The 21731-nt window shown below is 38.4% G+C and overlaps 1 protein-coding gene across 1 annotated transcript; it reads right to left on the bottom strand.

The window, feature by feature from the left end:
- Nucleotides 1-1138: 1138 nt before the first annotated feature.
- Nucleotides 1139-21486, bottom strand: LOC149299901 (dnaJ homolog subfamily C member 3-like). The gene is made up of 12 exons (XM_089485905.1): nucleotides 21405-21486; nucleotides 18876-18986; nucleotides 17946-18070; nucleotides 17066-17140; nucleotides 9944-10096; nucleotides 9286-9467; nucleotides 8826-8945; nucleotides 7825-7930; nucleotides 7012-7132; nucleotides 4152-4284; nucleotides 1617-1765; nucleotides 1139-1296 (listed from the first exon to the last, which is right to left on the bottom strand). Exons 1-12 carry the CDS (start codon nucleotides 21484-21486, stop codon nucleotides 1139-1141), a joined length of 1515 nt encoding a protein of 504 aa, XP_089342031.1.
- Between the last annotated feature and the right edge of the window lie 245 nt (nucleotides 21487-21731).

Genomic DNA, 21731 nt, shown 5'->3' with positions numbered 1-21731 from the left:
ATACACACACACACACTCTTCTACAATCAGGGTGGGATGGGGAAGTAATTCAACAACACTGAGAACTCTACCAGGTACCCATTTCTACCAGATATTAAGTTAGTGTCCCTGAAAACAAACGTTTGCAACATTAATCTATGATACAGTCGTGATTGAGGTTTATTCAGTAAAAATAAATAAAGCTGGAATTCGGGGGAAAAACAAAAACCTTCCACCATTTTGAAATTAGAAATATCAAACACTGCTTAAGCGGTTTATAATTTGGGATTAATAGATTGTGATGTTTTCTAAGTTTTTAATTTTGGGGCTTTTGTGCTGTTTGGCATTACATAAGATGCAATATTTCACATATAAATGTACAAAATAACATTTTGCAATCTGTTTTCACTTGGTAGAGCTTCACATAGGTAGCATACACATGATGTATCCTGGGGGGGGGGTTTGATGGCCTGATATCAAAACCTGGATACAGCATTGTATCTATTCAGATCCATCAAACTAGAGAAAACAATTCCCAAGGTGAAAAAATAGAGATAAAATCTGAAAAGTTTACTGCCCTAGCTTGTGTAAAAGGACTCAAACGACCAAATATTCCAGAGAACGTTCTCAAAATTAATTGTGACCCTCCAAACAAAAAGCAACAGGCAGTGGAAAAATCAAATTCAGTGTAGATGAAGCTCACTCCTGCTGCAGTCAAGTTGGAAAAAAAAATAGTTTAATTTATACTTAAGGCTCATTTGCATATACAGCTGAACTATTACATCTTGGCACTGGGGTATTTCTTGAAATCAATATGTTTGGTATATTAACCCATCTTGGGCTGAAGTCCTTGTATGTCTTTTTTTTCTATTATGTCTGTCCTGATTATTATTTTTTTTTTTCGTTAAAAAAGAAATACTGTAAATGAGACCCTGGAAAATAGTCATAATATTTCAGATGTGTCTTCAGGGATAAATAAGATGACGTTCCATTATTTTTTCTGCATCATATGCAGGCATTTAAACTTTTTTTTTTTGTATATTACTGCACGTTACTGGAAGCCATTCCAATAAAGTTCCGGGAGACTCCTCAGTACAGTATTGTAACAAAACATTATTTTCACTATGAAAAGTGCAAGTATGGAACTCCACTTTAGTCTCTAGTTGAAGTGGAACTTAAAATTGAATCCTCCTCCTGAACCAAATGGATTAAACCCTTGCCACTGGTTCCATCCTCGATGGAAGTGTCCTCCACCACCACCTTGCTGGCTCTCTGGGTCCAGAGGATCTTCTCCTGCATCGAAGCGACTCCTTTTTTCTAGAAAACCAGAAACATGTGTATGATATTGGTGTAGATGCATATGAGCTTTACTTCATGTGTCAACCGAGGCTGGTTAACTGGGTACTCTAGCAAGTGCTATTGGTTTAGGTCCCATGACAAGCCAACTGGCTTTCTGGCCATGGCAGCAGAAATCAAATATGAAAATAAATGGTTTGAATGGTTAAAAAATATGCAATATAAATACATTATTTTAATTTATTTCTATAGCATTATTCATGGAAGAGTGGGGGAAGTGAGCTTAGAGAAAACCAGAAAAAAAAAAATAAATAAAAAAAAACCACAAGAAAGAAAAATACCTGGATCAGTTAAGACTTCCTTAGCAGATGCTATGTCAATGAATTTTTTCTCTGCTTTTTTCTTTTCTTCTTCATTTTGAAAGTTATCTGGGTGCCACTGTTGTGCCAATTTTCTATAGGCTTTTATGATTTCCTGTTTCTTCGCATTCCTGCATGTGCCAGTAGACAGCAAAGAGGGGGAAAAAAATCAACAGTACTGTATTATTTATAGTGAATAGATATACAAATCCTCAGCACACAGGTACTTTGTGCAGAAGGCATGCACAGCCTGGGAATGTGTACATCATTGCTGCTCTATTACCGTATTTGCTCGATTATAAGACGACCCTGATTATAAGACGACCCCCCAAATCTTAATATTAATTTAGGAAAAAAAGAAAAAGCCTGAATATAAGACGACCCTATAGGAAAAAAGTTTTACCAGTAAATGTTAATTCATTTAAACACTTTTTTTAATAAAAGCTATGCTTGAGAAAAATATTTTGGTTTTATTTCCTTCTATTTTCCAACCTGTCCCCCAGTTATGCACATCTGCCCCAGAAGTGCCTTATACCCCCTATATGCCACTGTGCCCCATGATATGCCTTTTAACCCTCTAAATGCCACAGTGCCCCATAATATGCCTTTTAACCCTATATGCCACTGTGCCCCATGATATGCCTTTTAACCCTATATGCCACTCTGGCACTTAGAGGGTTAAAAGGCATATTATGGGGAAGAGTGGCATATAGGGAGGTTTAAGGCATTTCAGGAGGCAGAGTGGCATTAAAGGGGTTAAAAGGCATTTCACAGAGCACTCTGCCTCCAGAAATGCCTCAAACCCACATTTAACACTCCCCCTCCCTCCTCCAAACTTACCGGTGCTTCTGAGTTGGGGGGGGCGCATAACACAGGAGGGTCCAGGTCCCCTGCATCTGAGCCCCAGGTGCTTAGTCCGGGCAGCATGTAGAGCTCCACGCGAATCGCGTAGAGCTCTAAGCACCGGGGACTCAGAAGCACCGGTACGTTGGAGGGGGCATAACACAGGAGGATGCAGGTCCCCCTACAATCGCGTAGAGCTCTAAACGCTGCCCGGACTAAGCACCGGGGACTCAGAAGCACCGGTAAGTTGGGTCGGGGGTTAACACAGGAGGATCCAGGTCCCCTGCATCTGGGTCCCCAGTGCTTAGTCCGGGAAGCGTGTAGAGCTCTACGCGATTGTATCGCGTAGAGCTCTACACGCAGCCCGGACTAAGCACCGGGGACTCAGAAGCACCGGTAAATTGGGGGGGGGGGGGATTAACACAGGAGGATCCAGGTCCTCTGCATCGCTGCGGGGGATCTGGATCTTAGTCTCATAATCAGACCTATTTGAGGTCTGATTATAAGACGACTCTGATTATAAGACGAGGGGTATTTTTCAGAGCATTTGCTCTGGAAAAAACCTCGTCTTATAATCGAGCAAACACGGTATTACAAAAAACAAAACAAGAACATTTGAGGGAATTTGAAGCAGAACACAAAGTGTTTTGCCACAGCAATGTCAGGGTGATCAAAGTGAAGTCAAAGAAAGTGAAAGAGAAAAGAGAAAAAAAAAATGGGGAGAGATGGTGCGATGTTGTGATGTTTTTATGTTGGGGCAAGTATGGCAAGTTAAAAGTGTGGATCCATGGGCAAGTGAAAACCAGTATGTTTGTCTGTAAGGGCAAGCATGAATGTGCGTGTGTGTTTGGCCAGGCATTCTATGTGTGTGTGTTTCAACAGTCTATCCAGTAACAGTAACTATTACTGTTTTGGGCCTGAAGAGAACATAATGATTCAATATAACGTTCACCATTTAGTACTGTTTTTGTTTTAAATAAAATGAAATGCTTTGACTGTTTAGGGTGTCCGTGTACAGTGTTAGAATGAACATGTGTAGGTGATGTTAAACTGTGTGTGTGTACAGTTTTGAGTGAATGTGTAGGAGAGTGTTAGTGTATAGTATTAGACTGTGGTGAGAGTCATCATTCTTTTGTGTTAAAGTGAATGTGTGGGGGTTTGTCAGTATACAGTGTTAGACTGGATGGATTGTCTATGTACAGTGTTAGTGTATGCTGCCAGTGTGTGTTTTTTTTTGTTTGTTTTCTTTTTTTTTTTTTTTTTTTAAATGTATGAGCCAGGAAGGTGGTGTTCAGAGTGACACTGAAGAACCTGTGCAGAGTAGAGGCAGAGCAATTATTCCCTGTGCCGGGGTGTGATGCACCCTGTGTACCTGGCTCAGCTGCCCCTGTATAAGAAATGATTGCTCTGCGCCCTACTCTATATAACGTCACTGCTCGATTCTGCTAGGCTTTCAAAATATTGCCATCTGTAATAAAAGAACAGAGATGGGGTGCAAGAGTATACTCTTGCCTGAAATACCACTCGATCCAGGACCGGTCCTGGTTGTAAGGTTCTAGGGAGCCACTGGAAGGACCGGCTCAATGAGGTGGCAGGTTAAGTTATTTGTCAGAATTTAACAATTTAAGAAGACGGTACCACAAAGAAAAAAATATATAGAGAAAAGACCTTTACCTTTTTACCCCAAGGATCTTATAGTAGTCCTTTTTCTGGGACTGCTTCAAAAGTTTCTGAGCTTTATCAAGACCTTCTCTAATTTGCTTGTCATTTTCACTGTTCTTCTGTGCAGTTTCATAATCCTGAATAGCTGTAAGACAGACAAGAAACAAAACAATGCAAAATAATAAAGAAAATGAATGTTGTATGTATTAATATAGATTTAAAACTGTCTCTGCTCAAAGACCTCCTTGTCATGTCCTGCGCCCGGATATTAAAAAGCCATCACTAGGTACGTGCTGGTTAAATATATGATGGACAAAGTTGAAAACAGCAGAAATATTAGATTTACTGAATGACTTACACAAGCCTAATGGCATTCATCGCCATGACCAATGTATTTTTTATTCGTAGTGATCATGCAAATCCCAATTTTAAAAACACAACTCTCTTTTAACACTTTAAGTGTCAGAGAGATGGACTATTACTATAATCACCCCCTTTTTTATTAGCTTTTAGTTCTTTGGGTTTGTTATACACAGATTACGCTGGTTACGTGAACAGCAGTGGGCATCTCGCTGGCATACAAGACCATCTTTCTGCATTTGGCATCACCCTTCTGTCATATAAAGAGTTATGTATAAAGATGGCAATGCGTCCTCATGTTTTGGGTCCAGTGAGACATCTGTTCTGCGTTTCATCTACAGCCAAATAACCACCAGCTTTCAGCTCCATGGTGATGTTCTATTTTAGGTCTAAAACTCCAAGGTGTCTTAAGTAAGACAAAGTATTTGCATCAGAAGATTTCCAAGCAGATGTTCGCTCTCAGCAAGTGTTACATTTGTCTTTTGTGCCGTTTCCCAGCTAGACAGCAGGAGGTGCCAACCAATTTATATTACTTAGACACTCGACAGCACAGTGCAAATCTGTCCTGAAGTATGACATGAATACAAGAACCTGAAAACATTACTGCTGAATTCATAAACAATAATGGAAGCTGTAAAGGGCCCAACAACCATGGATTTATCACAAGTTTTATTTTTATTGGGGCAGCATAAACATGCATCAATGTTCAACCGAGCAGTCTTTGGAGATCAAAAGCAACACCTAGAAATACATTTTAATCTGAAAGAGTAAGTGGCTCGACACAGTACGGAAATTCTAACAGAATAAAATAACAAAAAAAAAAAGAAGTCGCTGACCCAGTGTTTGAGGCTATATTGCAGAAAAACAAGCCGGTGGGTGAGAAGATGTATTGATCAGGATAACATTATATAATATGAGTGTAAGTGTGTGTATGAGTGTGAGTGTGTGTCAAATTCAATAATCCAGCTCTTCTGTTACTTTATCCTAACATTTTACGCAAATTAATTATACTATTGGCCTACTGATGACATCAGAGAACTATTAATTCTAAAATATATTTTCCTGCAAATAAGTATTTGATTCTTTCCCAAGACATGCCGATTTAAAATACTGAGTTCTGAGAATGGTGCATAATAATATACCAGTTATCATGGGATAGAAACTGTAGAAAAAGTATTATGGAAAAGATTTTTTTCTGTATAGCGTGGATCAGCAGTAGTTAGCTTACCTCATTAATAAGTTAGAATATAAGGTTATTTCTGATGAAATGCTCTGTTGGTAACATAAATCCCGTCTTTTTCTGACATAGCTTCTGGTACTTAGCTTTGAGGCATCGAAGTATATGTCAGAGGAGGTTTCATAACCTAAACATTTTCTTTTGATGATTTACAGACAGCCAACTCAACGCATATTTCAACCTGTATGGCTCTCAATTATTTATAAAGGAACTTATTGTTCTAGTGGATGATAATACATCCTTTCTCAGCTCTTATCAGCTGGCAGCGAAGAAAGAAGAAGCTTTATTTGCAAAGCAAGGATGCTTCTACGTTCTGCACAAACATACTACACGGTATATTATATGTGGCTTGCGTAGCAGCGAAAGAAAAGGGCTGCGAGCCAAATACGGATCCATTATGCTCAAATGCGATTTGGCATTATGCACACAAATCCCCAAGAGTAGGCCAGTCGCAATTTTCCTAACGAAAATCAATCGGCTTAAAATTCAAATGTCAATAAGACATCTTTGAAATTACCATATTTAGCAGGCAGGACGATTTAACCTTTTCCTGCAGCAGCAATGATTGTGTCTCTGGTGGCACACCTACGTTGTAAGATCTTACCTTCGAAGGAGGCACAATTAGAAAGGAACAAGTTGGGGGGAAAAGGCCTGCTTTTCAGAGGCGATTATGTGGAATGTTTTCGGGTAGACCTCTGATGTTCTTTATTGTGGATACATCATTAACCTTTCCTCGTATACGGTGGGGAGAAGGGATATTTATCGTTCCAAGTGAGTGGCATGTATCGTGATCACAGCAATTGCTTGTACTAATTGCTCTGAATATGTGGCACGTGTACAAGTGAGAAGGAGCTTACTTATTTTCTTTCATAAATTCTCACCTGGTTTGTGTTTATATGGTAAAGTAACTTTCTCCAACGGAGTGTGTGTTATTTAATCAGCTGTAATTTTAACAAAAGTCAACATAGTTAACATTAAGTCTATGTAGAGGGTTGCTGTCCTCATGTTGATACAACATAGCCTGTTAATCTTGTGTAGTGTTTTTATCCCAAATGTCAGGAGGCACTGGTCCATCTGGCACAAGCACGCGTCGCTCTTTATTTTAGACTAAAGTATAGTAGGATAGAGCAATCTGTGCCCCCTTATGACGATAAAACATTAACATTCTATTTAATGGTTTATTTAACATCCATGGGTAATGTGTAATCTAGCAGGACTCATGCGTTCTAACAATAAACTGCATATTAACTAAAATAATAATAATAGTAATCATACCTTCTTCATACATTTCTTCCATAATGTATGCTTCAGCTCTGTCTTTTAATGCATTCACATTTGTGGGCTCCTTCTGTAGAAATTCTGAACATACTTTTATGGCTTCGACAGATTGCTGGTTCTAAAATCATAAGACCAAGCTTATTAGAAAATAAGAAAAGAACATACAGATCAGTCACGTAAATATTATATAGCATATTAAAAAGCATACATATATATATATTTGAACTGGAAAAAGCTGTAACCAACCAGGCATTCTTAAAATCAGCACTGTTTTTGGCTACAAATATCACAGTATTGGATAGCCTGAAGCAAATATCAAACTTTTTTATTAACGTTATCATGCATTAATAATAAAAATGTTATACTGTATGTTTTTGAGTTCCGTCAATGATCTGGGAAGTGACAGAAAAACATTGAATTTGACTGCAAGCAAGAACCATTTGGCCCATCTAGTCGCCATTTTTTTTTCTGATGTAGGCTCATCAAATCTTATTCAGTCCTTGCATTTATTTTAGATTCTGGATAGCCATAAGTGTATACCATGCATGTATAGATTCCCTCACTGTATTAACCTCTACCACACCTGCTGGAAGTAAAGTATTGGGTTGCTTCTGATGATATGTTCCCGGGTGCTCTTCTAAAATGCCAACATTTATAGTCATTTATACTTTGGTGTCAAACTGGACTGAAAGGCAATTATCCTACAAGACTCGTCAGATTGCTCAAATGTATAACAATTAGAATTGTGTGTAATTGAACAATGTCTACAATGAAGAGATAAAAAAAAAAAAAGAAAGAAAGAAAAATTACTTTGGAATAACAATGGCAGCTCCTTTCCTGCACCAGCGCAGAATAATAAAGAACATTGGGTTCAGTTTTTAAAACGCCCTGGTACTTGCTGATGGCATCTTCGTACCTACAAGTAAAAACATTAGTAATTGAACAGTTTTTCATAATTTACGTGCATATCTTCTAAAGAGACGTTTTCAGTGCATGCTGCTTAGATCAGCAGGGGGTCTGTAAAGCATAAAGTTAAAAGTGATTATTGAAATGGAGGTTTTTAGGCTACCAGAGGCAGAGATTTACTTTCATAAAGTCGCTGATCGATATGCATGAAACAAATAAGTCTGCAAACTGGGTGTATTTGTAACATTCTACTAAGCATTCAACGCAAAAAAATAACCCAGGAACAAGAACAGTATGTGCAGGATCGAATGGCAGATTCACAGGACAGACACAGTTCCAGTAGAACTCCATAGCGATCTACACTTCAACGTGGACAAGTTAAGCTTTGTTAGAAATAGGGCATATGGATGGAGCAATGTCTTTTTAGTATTTAAAGATTGGAAAAGCACATAAAATCCAGCGGGAGAAAACAAGATCATCGATGGATTTGGCTACAGTCAATAGTGTGTCATTTTAAACAAAGCTTTAAATTTACACACACACAAAAAAAGGGCAAAATGTCATTCTTATGTCAGTGGCTACAAACAACATTAAAGTGTTCCACTGGAATGCATTTTTGCTATGAAGCTTTACGATTACAACCATAGCAGTCAAGAATTCACAGCCTGGACACTTAAAGTCTGATTTGTAAAAGGCCCTGTATGTTCATAAGAGTAATCTCTGTTCTGATTTGTTCAATAAAGTGAATAAAAACTAAGATTTTATTTAGTCACCTGTTGTGAACCAGTTTGTGTACAAAAGTGTCTTTTTTTTTTTTTTAAGCAATGACTAAACAGAGTGTGTGTGGTTCCTGGTCCTCCAGTCTATCGATGCCCACATCAAAGGCCCTAGATAAGTTTTCTTACCTCCCTTCTTGAATGAGCTCTTCTGCGGTCTGAATCTGCTTGTTCAGCTTCTTCACTTGTTTATAGTGGGAAAAGCAGTCTTTGTGGTCAGGATCAAGCTTCAAACATTCACGAATTTCACTAAAAATAATACATATTTATTATATAAAAAAATATTGATAATTTTAAATTATTTTTAATAAATATATATATAAAAAAAACATTCATTCGTGCTGTAGTAGCAAATGTAGTTGGCGGATGTTGGTTGGATATATCATGTGCCGTTTATTTCCTTAAGAAGAAATTCCTGACAATGGCAGTAAAGAATTGCATTACATTGAATGAATACATGCCTTGTTTTAAATTAAAGATGAAAACTGCGGAATGCCAGAGTTGCATAACATTTTGCGTGCTATTGTCTTCCGTAAACACGACGGGAGTATTTCTCGTGCTAGACATTCTGAATGTGAGAAATACACACCTCAGTGACATCTCATGGTCACCCAGCTGATAGTATATCTGACTGACTTTGTAGAAGGCGCCTGTATTATCATTCTTGAGCTTTGAAGCAGCTTTAAGGTCACTGATGGCTTTTCCAGGCTCTCCTTGATTGATGTAGCATTCAGCACGAAGTTCTCTAATCTCTGCATCCCACACACAGATCTGAATTAATATATATTAAAAAATACCAATTTACTGGCAAATCATGTACAGTTAGATGACAAACTGCAGAAATGGTTCAGCATCACACTGAAAAACACCAAGAATGAAACAAATACTGTAGAATGTATGATCTTCAGACTATTAAACAGCTGAATCCAGTTGATCACCGTAAGCAGTGTTAGCAGTACACCAATTGAGGGGTAAGCAGATATCAGATAAAGAGGTAAACACATAGCAGCCATCTAATTATTAGCTTCTTCAGTCAGAAAGCTGCCATTGGCTTATAGATAAAACTCAAAACTATACTGTCCGTCACAATAATTCTACAATTCTTAAAACAAACAAAAAAAAAGACAAAGCTATTGACAAATGTATCACATATAGTACTATACAGTCTTTTTATTCATTAAATGTAAACACAAAGTACTTTCAGATGATTAGATCAAATAGCTATTCAAGCAAGAGCAACCACTTACCTCCAGGACAAAATTCAGAAAGGTTTCCGCAGTGGCATAATCTCCTTGCTTGAAGGCGTTCATGCCTTGTGTCCGCATTCGCTGAATTTCATCGGATTTTACCAGCTGGTTGCCGGCCTCCTTCTCTTCTTGTGCACTTGGGTTGGATTTCAGCTGTAAACAAACACAACACTTACATGTAGCTTTAGATCAGTAATAAGAAAATGAAATGCTTTGTTTGAAGAGAACAATTTAGCAAAGTGGATACAACCAGCACATTAGGATTAAGCATTTTGGTTTCAAAAAACAAACAAAAAAACCCCAAACATGAACAATTTTGATATAAAATGAATAAGAATTCAGCAAGTTCACATACAAATCTTATTAAAATGCCTGTGAATTCCTGAACATTAAAAGATGTGATCAGTTTGAGCACAACTCCTCAATGATCTAAATGGAATATGGCATTAAAACATTAAACTACACAAACTAATAGAATTAGCCTGGCATATCTGTTCCGTAAAATGTAGCACCTATTTGAATGGCTAAGGATTCCACATAGTATTATTATTATTTATTAAATTTATATAGTGCCATCAAATTCCGTAGCGCTGTACAATGGGTGACTCCAAAGGTGTTTTAAACGATCCGACATTTAAATAAACCCTGAGTGAATGAATGAAGAATTTCACCTTGACTGCCTTTTTCCGCTGTAGCTCTAGAAAAACTGGCATACAATCGTCTATGACGAAATAGAGGTTGGGACAAGTATATTCCAATCTTAAAGTCTGACCCTGAATTTTGTTTATGCTCATTGCAGAACTTAAAACGTACTGGAAATTGCCTTTGTTTCAAAATAAAATGAAAATGGTATCCATACTACTAGAAAAAACGGTTTCACCGGCCACAACTTCTCTATCATTTAGATTACTAACAATGCACGATATGTACAACCAAATGGTTTTTAGCCTAAAGGACTAATAGCGGTATAATACCAGTCAAAATTGCTTAAGGGCAAAATGGCAGTAAAATTGCCTCTAGGACGTGATAATGTTTATCATCAATTACACTCAGAGTATATTACTTTGAAGGCACACAAGTATTTTTGCCATTAAGTTAGCTTTAAAAATCTGTTAAACCGCTTGCTGAGCTCTTCCGTTTGAAAACAAATGTAATGACCCTACTGCATTTCTGACTCAACTAGTTACCCAAGTCTGTCTTATAGAGATTTAGCGCATTACAAATTTGTATAAACAGTATCTGGTTCACTCACATACAAGTCCACATGGTCTGTAATCCACCCCAATGGAAACTGTACGCGCAATCAATCAACCCCACCAAAGGGCCTGGGAAAATGATTTCCAAAATTTTGGAATGTCCAGTTATGCCATTTTAAAATGTAAGATATAAAATGTAAATATATACATACACGAAGGCTCCATATGAACCATTTTTCAGATATGAACTCGCAAAAACAGAGAGATTATCTGGTTCACATAATCTTTCCAATTAAAAATAAGAACTACAACACTTCTGAGTAAACAACTCTGTTTACCGAGTTAATTATGACATGCTAAGTGATAATAAATAATTAAGACAACAGCATGACAATTATTTTGCTGAGTAGAATGGCTTCCCGCTTTGACGAAGAGGAGCCACTCAGACTCGGCAGGATTACAGTGCTACAGCAAGTCACGGCAGTAATGAGCGGCCTCCTCCTGACTTCCCTTCCATGAACGTGCATCCATTACAGCATCATCATACATCAGTACCAATTATACATGTATTTTCTGCTAACGGACACCTGTCTTGTGTGCATGGCAACTCTCGTAACTCTGAAAGAGGATGATGGGACTTATACTCAAGCAGCTGCCGGTGGGCAAATATGTTTGATTTCATTATGAACATTTGGAAAAATGAAAAACAGATGAGAAATGGAACTGTGATTCTGGAAAAATTAGAAAGACAAAAGGCACAAGTTTATCTTGCCCAGCTATTAAAGTAAAAGTATTTTAGATGACTGCACGGGCATAGAACTGACAGTCCTGTATAATGCATTCTTACAATGACACTCCAGCCATCACATGCACTTTGATGCACATATATGATAGCCGAGTGGGGCGTTTTACTTTCTTGTGGTCCCTGTACAAATGCAAGTGGGAATTTTGCAGAAAGCGTTTGTCTTTTTTCCTGCCAGCACCTATTTGGCTTGTAGGAGATGTGTTTGGGAAACCACATCTCTCCTGTCATGTGGTATAATCACTGCCAGTCAGCTCCAGTGGCGGCTCTCCAATGATTTATGGGGGGGGGGGGTTCTAACCAGGACCTTAATATGCAATAATTTTAAAGGGAATGCTTTTCTGCCACTGATTGGCTGATTCAAGTAGCTAAACAGTGTTACAAAAACATGCGTTGCTCTGGAGCTGCAGCTTTTGCTAAAGGGAAGTGGTTTATTTATTTATTTTACAGGTTAACGAATGCATATCAAAAGTACTTTAATGGGAATTTTTACTGACGGGGCTGCATGTCCCTTTTTAATAAGCTTGAAACCTTTCAAGTAATCTCCCTTCAGCAACGTTACGCATTTTGCAAGGCATTCTTGGGCTCTGATACAGGGGAAGCTCACCGGAGCCGGCCCTTTATAATGCATAGTGACATCAGGAAGTGGATATTCAGGGACAAAGGCAATTCCAAAGTTGTTTTTGAATCTATAAAGACATAAAAGTTGCTAACCCAAGGGATTCACTAGAGGAAAATGAATTTAAAAAATAAAAACATTCAGTCAGCAGGACATATTTGATTTGTTCCAAAGACAGTGGCCTCCAGAGTGATCACAGGCTCCAGTCACACACTGTTCCACTGCTATTACTGTGCCGTTCCATCAATTATTAAAGAAATAACAAGAAAACAATAGAAGCGCTTACTTTTATAAGTGTGTTGTTTTTTTTAAGGTACAGCTTCATTAGCGTATATCAAGGGTCTGTGTGGTATAACTAGGCCACCTAGCAAGCTAATGATCAAATATACATGAAATGTAAGATGAAATACTAAGTGTTTGTCATTCACTTGCCTAACTTGAGAACGTATTAAAAATACATGAGAGAAGCTCTCAAACTAGATAGGATTATTTAAATAATTACTCATTTTTAGGATGAGAATGTAAGTTACACTTGGTAAGTACTAGAACATTTAAAGAAACACACTAAGTATAGAAGGGATAGGAAAAAAAAATAGGCGTTTCAGTAAAATAACCGAAATCTACAGCTAAGACAAAAGTATAAGTAGCAAAATACTAAACAGAAAACCACATATACAGCTGTGTGAAAACAAAAGTACACCCTCTTTGAATTATATGGTTTTACATTAAACCCATAAATCATATGTTCCTTAGGACGTCTAAAAATTAGCTAAAGACAACCTCAGATGAACAACACATGACATATTACACTGTGTCATGATTTATTCAACAAAAAATAAAGCCAAAATGGAGAAGCCATGTGTGAAAAACTAAGTACACCCTTACTGCTTCCATAGGAATTAAAATGGTAAGTAGCAGACAGCTGCTGATGATCAAACGCGGTTGATTAATTGATCATCAGCAAGTGTGACCATCTCTATAAAGGTTGAAGTTTTAGCAGTTTGCTGGTCTGGAGCATAATATGAGTGATAAAGCATTTTGTAATGGGCTTTGTAATGCAGCAGTCTTTCAAAACCAGTTAAATGAAATAATGCACAGGCTGATGCTGAGCACAGGACCACCATTTTCCTCTATACTATGGGGACATCTGCTGGAAGAAAAACAAACTAATATTCAATGTAATAAAAAAAGAGACCAAGGACCGAGTCTTTACATAAGGAAAAATTATCAGACTATGGACCAAATTATTCTTACCTGATGTTACATACATTAAAAACACACTAATAATAAGGAAACCATTTGAGCAATCTACCAATGGGGTCAAAACGTGAAATCACTGGCATCATGAATACCTAGCGAAATGTAAATGAGCAATCTGGACAAAGTCAGGGCAATGTGAATGAGAAATCACAGGAAATGGCCTCAATTTAAATATCAATTGGTGGCACCGTGCAAGAACACTGGGAGCGTTACATTCTCTTCTCTGCTTAGTTACTATTATCCACTGTTTATTACACCAGAGGTGGACAATAGACGGCTCTCCAGGTGGGGTAGCAAAACAATTCCCTAGAATATCACAATATCTTCCTTTTAAACGATGAATGAACATCAAGTGGTTGTAGTTATGTCAGATAAGCTAATGATAAACTACAGCTAATATACAAATCACTTGTATCTTTCAAGATTTCTAAAATCATAGGTAACAGGACCACTAATTGTATATTCTAGTATTTAGAATATCCCAACTATAGTGGTATGTATCCTGCTGTAGCTACTTACCTACTTTAATATCCACAGACTCCAGTACATGACTTTATTTCTATACCATGAGGGCCAGTTGCAATTTTTTCTTTTACTTTACACATATACCAGGGCTCTCCCGCTTTTGGGGGTGTGGCTTTATATGGGGGCAGGGCTAGCTAGAAAGCCTTTAGTTTAGGTGAAACTAGACAGGAAGCAGTAAAAAGTTGGCCAGGAGCAGGCATAATGTTGACCGGGAGCAGGCATTAAGTTGGCTGGGAGTGGACCCGGCCACTTGCCACTACCCGGGAAAAAGTTAACCCAAGGCCTCCAGGTATGACTTCGCATTACCGCCTTTTTAAAGATGGGTTAAACATGACCTAACAGTACAAACTGTCCAAAAGACAGTTCATTACTTAGCTATACAATGAGTCCCCCAATTTACTATGTATGACCACTGCATCACCATCCATTTACAGTGCACTGCATGCAGACATTTACAGTGCACTGCATCAAGACAGAACGTGGTGTGTAGAGCATGTGACTAATGCAGTTATTGATATTGGTATTGTACGATTTTTATCATAAGGATAAAAGATTCTCCGTGTAAGCTAGAATTGGATCGCAGTCATCCTTTTTTCTCCTACTCCAAAAGCACTTGCTTTATTCTTTATTATGATGTCTACATTTTCTGCACAATGAAAATGAGGACAGTAATGACGGCATTTTATTTTGAATCTTGGAAGATGTGTACGGGTAAAACAGAAACGAGAAGCCTTTACTTAGAACCAAGCGAACGCCTCGAAAAAAATATGGATGCAATATGCCGGTTCGGTATGGATGAATGATGCTATATAAATGCAAATTAAATATCATATAAACCCAATTATTTCTGCAGAAAGAAAACCATACAGTTTGCCATTAGCATTTTCATGAAGGATTTTCATATAGTGCAATTACATCCTGATATACTCAATCTCATTGCCAAGTGTAACAAGGAGGGGGAAAAAAAGAAAAAAATAAAAACACACACACACACACACACACACACACACACTGTGCAGAGGATTATTCAAGGTGTGAAGCACATGAGATGTCTGGGCATTGACCCCTTTTGTTATACATCTTTAAGAATCTGTTCTATTAAGATACCTAATTCAGATGAATTAAAGAATTCATAAAATTGCCCAATACCCTAATAGAAAGATACAAGCGTCTTCTTGTGATTGAATATTATGGATGTCAAATAACATGTATGTATGTATAGGGCTCATCCTGAACACCAATCACCGATTGTCTACCACCTCAGCTGGAAGAACAGTATACTCCTCAAGCCTTTTTGTGTTCCACTTCCTTGTGTCAATGTTTACATTGTGTTGGTTATTGTACACCTAAATAGACCTACTAAAGGAAACGATTGTAAAATATCTGGCTGTAAATGGTTCGCAAGATCAGAAATAGCATGGGTTTACCGCAGGGAGATCATGCCAAACTATAAAGAATATACCAGAGAGGAGCTTTTTCAGTCACACTCGACACTGTTCACTGGATGTGATAATAGTTGACAGGATAAGGCAATGGTTTAATGATTGGAGGCAGAAGGTTGTAGTTAATGGTGTGTATTCAGTGGATGGTCTTGTTCCTAGCGTGGTACCTCAGAGATCTGTATTAGGACCAGTACTTTTGTAATATTTTATTAGTAATTTTACAGGTGGTCTTAATGGTAAGGTATGTCTTTTTGCAGCTGATACAAAGACGCGCAACAGGGTACACCTAAATTAGAAGAATTGTCACAAGCGTGGCAGCTGCAGTATAATGTTGATAAATGTAAAAACACAAACAAAAATACCGGCTCTACCCCTGTCAGACCCCTTGAATATATGTATTGTATTAAGCGCTGCATAAACTGTTGGCGCTATATAAATAAAAGATAATAATAATAGCTGATAATAAATGTTATGTTTTATCAAATATGATTCTTTCTTTTCAAAGTAGTTTAAGATATAACCGATTATGGTCAGTCTGTACATTAGGAAAAGTGGGCCGAACATGGTTCGAATGGTTCTTATCACATGCTGTGTTTCTATATTACTATCTAGTCATCGTCAGCCAGATGGATGAAACACAATATGGGGAAATATAGCCCATGGTACAAGATGTGGAACAATCAGAGGGAAGATTCAATTGGTTGGACCTTTGGTTTTGTACACGACTCCTTGTTCCTAAATTCCAGCTACCTGTCTTCACCAAAAAACATGCCTTGAATGTACATCGAAAAGTCTGTTGACATTTGCCATTGTGGCTCTTTTTTGACAAAGAAACTGCTCATTAACGTGAAACAAAAAATAACTCTTCAAAAGGGACACTTCAGAGATACTTTTGTTTAAGTATAATAAAAGTGAACCCAGAGATAAATAGTAGTTTTTTTAGAATTACATATATGTTTCTTTCCTTTTCATTGCATGTTGAGTTGGTGTTGTGCCATCTTTGGTTGCAAACTATTATTTTTATAGTATTTACATACTTCATAATAATAATAATGTAAATGCACTGGAATTCAGCTTGGGGTCCAAAATACCTCAAATGCAACAATTGTTATTTTTTTCCTAGGTGCAGGAAGATCAGAAAACAAAAAAAACAGATTGTGTGGCAGCATATTTCGAAACCTCTTAACATAAGATGATGTTATAATATGTTTCTAGAACTATGTAAACATTCATATCAACTTTCTCCACAAATCTATGAGTGTTTCTATGGTAACCTACCACTTTTTTAAAGTCATCTTCTGCTTCATCCAGCTTTCCTTGTTTTAGAAGTAACTGTCCACGTTGAAGCCTTGCCTACAAAAGAAAGAAAGAAGGGGGGGGGGGACATAAAACACCATAAGACTATAAACCATGTTTTCTCCTAGGCATTCAAATTTCTTGCATCTCATGGAAAATACAATTGATAAAACAGATGGGCAACAGTTTAACAAGAACACAATTAAAGGAAACTAAAAGGCAAGAGAAATAAAAATAAAACAGATCAGCTAAGATGTATTTGAATACTGGAGTACATTTATTCATACAGAGAAGAAATAGAGAATGCAAGAGTGAGAGATAGAGTAAAGTGAATGTGGAGTGAAGAGGCAAGGAGAGTTAGCTACATTTAAAAACAAAATAAAAGTGACTAGGAATAGGGGTAGAGAAAGACATTAATTAGATTTGGTCAAAAATAGCGGAAATATCGGTTATAATTGGTATTTTGCAAAATGATGGGTTAACGTTATGATTACTTTGAAAAACAAGAGAATATATTGAGTAGACATTGGCGGGAGATGCGCAGTAAAAAAGGATGTCGAATGTGTGTTGTGACCCCTTGTAAATCCCATGACTTGACTTATGAGGCAACAGTCTACATGATGCCTGTAAAACAGAAATGTTATTTATGTGGAAGACGGCAGTCGCTGCCAAACTCTCTCCTTGCCCTGTATCCTACTCCCTAATATCACATTTCAGTCACACACACCGCCACTTGAAAGCTCCATAGCGCTGCTTCACATATTAAAGGTTTAGAACTTCTGAAGTGATTATAGGCACAAAATAACTCTGATGCAGGTTGGCTATTTGTGCCCTGAAGTTAAGATTTAGAAGTATTACATACGGATGTGAAGTCTGGCTTCAGCTCAATGACTCGACTTAAATCAGGAATAGCTGCTTTAGATTTGCCCATGGCTAGGAAGGCGGTGGCTCTCCTGTAGTATGCCAGGTAGTTATCTGGGTCTCCATCTACGAGACATAAAATAAAAAATACGTCGATGAGATTCTAGGCATTGTGATTGAACAGCAGCAATTGTTTATTATTAAAAAAAAATACTGAAAGATGAAATATAGATATATTTTACAAAATAAATATATCAGCAATACCTTTAGATTTCTGTGCATACGCATTTTGCATTATGCAGCATGACAAAAACAGATCGCAAAACAACAATGGAACCTAATGAAAGATACAAGTTTCTTTTGTATTGTAGTTATGCAAGATGATTAAAAAAAAAAAAAAGTCCAAAGCCTGAAGTACAACTTAAGCCCCCCCCCCCCAAAAAAATGGACGTCACCATGCATGGTATTATCTTGAGGAATCTGGGTCCTGTATACTTTGTGTAAATATTTACCTATGCAAGAAACACAGATTTGCCTCCTCTGCGGCAGGAAAGTGCTCACCCCGAAATCACCAGGAATGTTCACCATGACCAGAGCAGACTGCAGGTGAGGAGACCACGTGTGAGGAGACCACGTGTGAGGAGACCACGTGTGAGGAGACCACGTGTGAGGAGACCACGTGTGAGGAGACCACGTGTGAGGAGACCACGTGTGAGGAGATGTGTTCAGCCACTTGGGCCTGAAGAGTGTTTTGTGAGGTATATGCTCATACATATATTCACACACATTCACACACACACACTTTCTCCTTGCGATCTTAGTGTGCATTGTTAAGGTAATTGTATAGTATAAGAAACTACAGATAGTCCAACTCTGCTGACTGCTATGAAATCATTCCAGTGGCATTAGATCTCTGTAATGTTCTGCTTACCTATAGCTGAGTGAAAGTGAGATAATGCATCCGCGAGCTGACCAGCTGCTAACAATTTCTTTCCCATTTCGAGATGTTTGTCCACATCTGCGTTTATTCCGCACTCCACTCCTAGGTGAGAAAAACAATGAAAAATCAGTGTACTCATAAAGAAATCTAAATTAATGGGGGGGGGGGGGCAGACTTGTCAAAGCCATAGCTTGTAATCTTGGGGCATAAGTGAACTCCCTCCAGAGACCTTATAAAAACCCTGCAGTGGTGTATATTTGTATATAGTGACAAGACTAGGATAAACCGATACATTAGGTGGAGAGAGACCTACTCACAAGTTTACAATCTTGAGAATACAGAAATACCTCTCCAAATGCAACCACCAAAATGTTTTTTTTTTAAAAAATAGTTTTTTTTCATTAAAAGTAACCTCTTGAAGGGCCTGGATTATTAAAACTAACCATGAATTGATTCCCAAATGTCCATTTGCTGATATCGAGATTAATTATTTATTTTTAAAAAAGTAAACAGTACAGTGATGAGTACAAACTTACTAATGGCAATTACAGCTACTGATGTGAACACAAGAAATGTCTAACTAATCGATTGCAGTGAACCCCTGAAGCAGAATATACAGTGTATGTCCAACGCGTCGACTAACAACATGCATGTCTACCGAGCCGCAAGCCAATAAAGGTAATTATTAAAGGGATAGCACAGCTTCATTCATTCCCACTGTGCCAACAGCAACTCCACGTGGGATTAGTGTTTTCCCTATTTAATCACCCGAAGTACTCCCTGGAAGGATGAGTGCACAGGTAATAACTACCTCAGCAGCTTTTAACATGTAATCACGTAAACATTAGCCTAATTACCCACGCAAATAACACATGGACCCGGGCTCAGCAGCGACTGTAACGCGGGGGTAGCCAACCTACGGCTCTCCGGCTGTCAGTCCCTGCGCACTTCTCTTTTAAAATGAGATTTCTTCTTTTTTATCTATTAAGCGCTAACAGTTGGACTTGGCGCTCTACATAGTAATGAGGGGCGATACAATGCGGGCAGCCATATAAATACCATAACTGACAGGCACAATCCAGTTGGGGGGGGGGGGCAACAGCTATTGGGAAAGGTCAGTTCTAGTCATACCGCTTGAATATATGTACTGTAAGAAGCACTGTGTAAATAGTTGGCGCTATATAAATTTATAATAATAATAAATTATTGTAAAAATTATTATTAAGCATATGCATAAGAGATGTAATCCACCGGTGCCATTTTAGGTGCATGCGCAGACACAGGGTCGTTCTTCTAGGGCTGACTATATTGAGTAAAATTCTACATAAATGTATCTAGGCTGGGAAAGGCTGCAGCGTTGCACACGGTAACCCCTTTCAGACCGGACTTCAGTGAAGCGAGAAGAAAATCGGTCAGATCACCGAACGCCCGCTGTACATAAACCTAAAACAAAAACATATTCAAAAATCCTACGCAGCTCATGGTAACCGTGTCCATGTATCAACCGCAAAGCCTCAGGTCATCACAAGTGCAGCGTTATACATACAATATAACACTCGGCCACGTTATAGGACAGCCAATCAGAGCCAAGATTTTGCTATGTCGAAATTTCTGCTGATAGTCATGGGCTATACCACGTTTATAAGCTGGACTACTGCCTGGCTTATAAACATATACCACATAAGTGATGTTACTGGCCACAAAACAAGCAATGATTCCATTTGTAACTAAATATATATATAGTGTATTATATATAATAATGCGTATTATACATTCAACAACATTGAAGACTTAGAAGCTACAATTTGATGGCAGATAAGAAGCATTCAGCGGATCTAGTCACCCTGTTTTTTCCTGATATGAAGACTTAATAAATATCTTAATCAGTCCTTGGTCTTGTCTTAGATTCAGAATAGCTGTATTCCTCTACTGTATTAGCCAGTACCACTCCCGCTGGGAGGCTGTTCCACTCACCTACCACTCTCACAGTGAAGTAAGAACTTCCTTGGAAAATATTATGGCTTCATAACCTGAATGAATTGAGGCTGTGAATACATTACACACTTTTACTGATGATATAAATGTCCAGACCTCAGGTAAGGACACTTTAGACTGTATGCTCTTGTAAGCATCTGGTATGCCTCAAACTTTTCTTATCATATGACAATAATAGTAGCCTAGATCGAGGGAGAGTAGCCTCTGACACTGTTATCACTGCTGATATGATGTAAGTCCTCCCAGTGCCTGGCTGGGAGTGCTGGGAGTGGAATTTCCCTATAGCTGCTGTGCTAGGGTTGACAGCTAATATTTCAAGAGCACATCTGGAACCATTTCAAAGAGGGAAACAGGGCGCGGGCAGAGCTCCTCGGGTCCCGGGTCTTCTGTGGGGAGTAGCTGGTGGTCCCAGACTATTTATACACAATGTGGCCTAATGTTAACCCATTCGCTGACGCTTAAGGACAGTGATGTCGGGACTTGCGGTGGCCCACCGCCTGTAACCTGGGACAGCTGTCTTCTTACCTTCATATTGCAGATCAAACAGGACAAGCAGGAAAGGGAAGAAAGACAGGAGCTTCTGGGCACAAGCGCTGGGGGACACCATGCTGGAGCAGTGGGACTGCCTGTGTTAGGGTGCAGGTGAACCCTGTCAGAACTCGGGGTGTCAATAAAGCTTGACTGTTCTCCTGCGAACCTCTAACGTACACTAATATGTACGTAAGCTATACAGAGCCTGCCTGCTATTTTTTTTTTCTCCAGTCGACTAGTCCAGGTCCAGTTTGACTAGTTCTCAGTAAGTTGAGCACTGGTCGTGGTGAGCTGCGATTGGCTGCCACGCTAGATTGCCCG

Source organism: Sceloporus occidentalis, unplaced genomic scaffold (assembly GCF_023333645.1).
Source record: "Sceloporus occidentalis isolate IW3139 unplaced genomic scaffold, rSceOcc1.0.p SCAF_27, whole genome shotgun sequence".
Classification (NCBI taxonomy): Eukaryota; Metazoa; Chordata; class Lepidosauria; order Squamata; family Phrynosomatidae; genus Sceloporus; species Sceloporus occidentalis.
This window is presented reverse-complemented; position numbering and strand designations above follow the sequence as displayed.

What these genes read in the sequence shown, in the direction of transcription:
- LOC149299901 (XM_089485905.1), bottom strand. Translation starts at nt 21,486, where the DNA reads ATGGTGTCCCCCAGCGCTTGTGCCCAGAAGCTCCTGTCTTTCTTCCCT. An exon ending in GTTTGATCTGCAATATGAAG is followed by an intron (nt 18,987 to 21,404) that starts GTAAGAAGACAG and finishes TTTCTCACCTAG; the next exon opens with GAGTGGAGTGCGGAATAAAC. An exon ending in TGAAGCCAGACTTCACATCC is followed by an intron (nt 17,141 to 17,945) that starts GTATGTAATACT and finishes TTTCTTTTGTAG; the next exon opens with GCAAGGCTTCAACGTGGACA.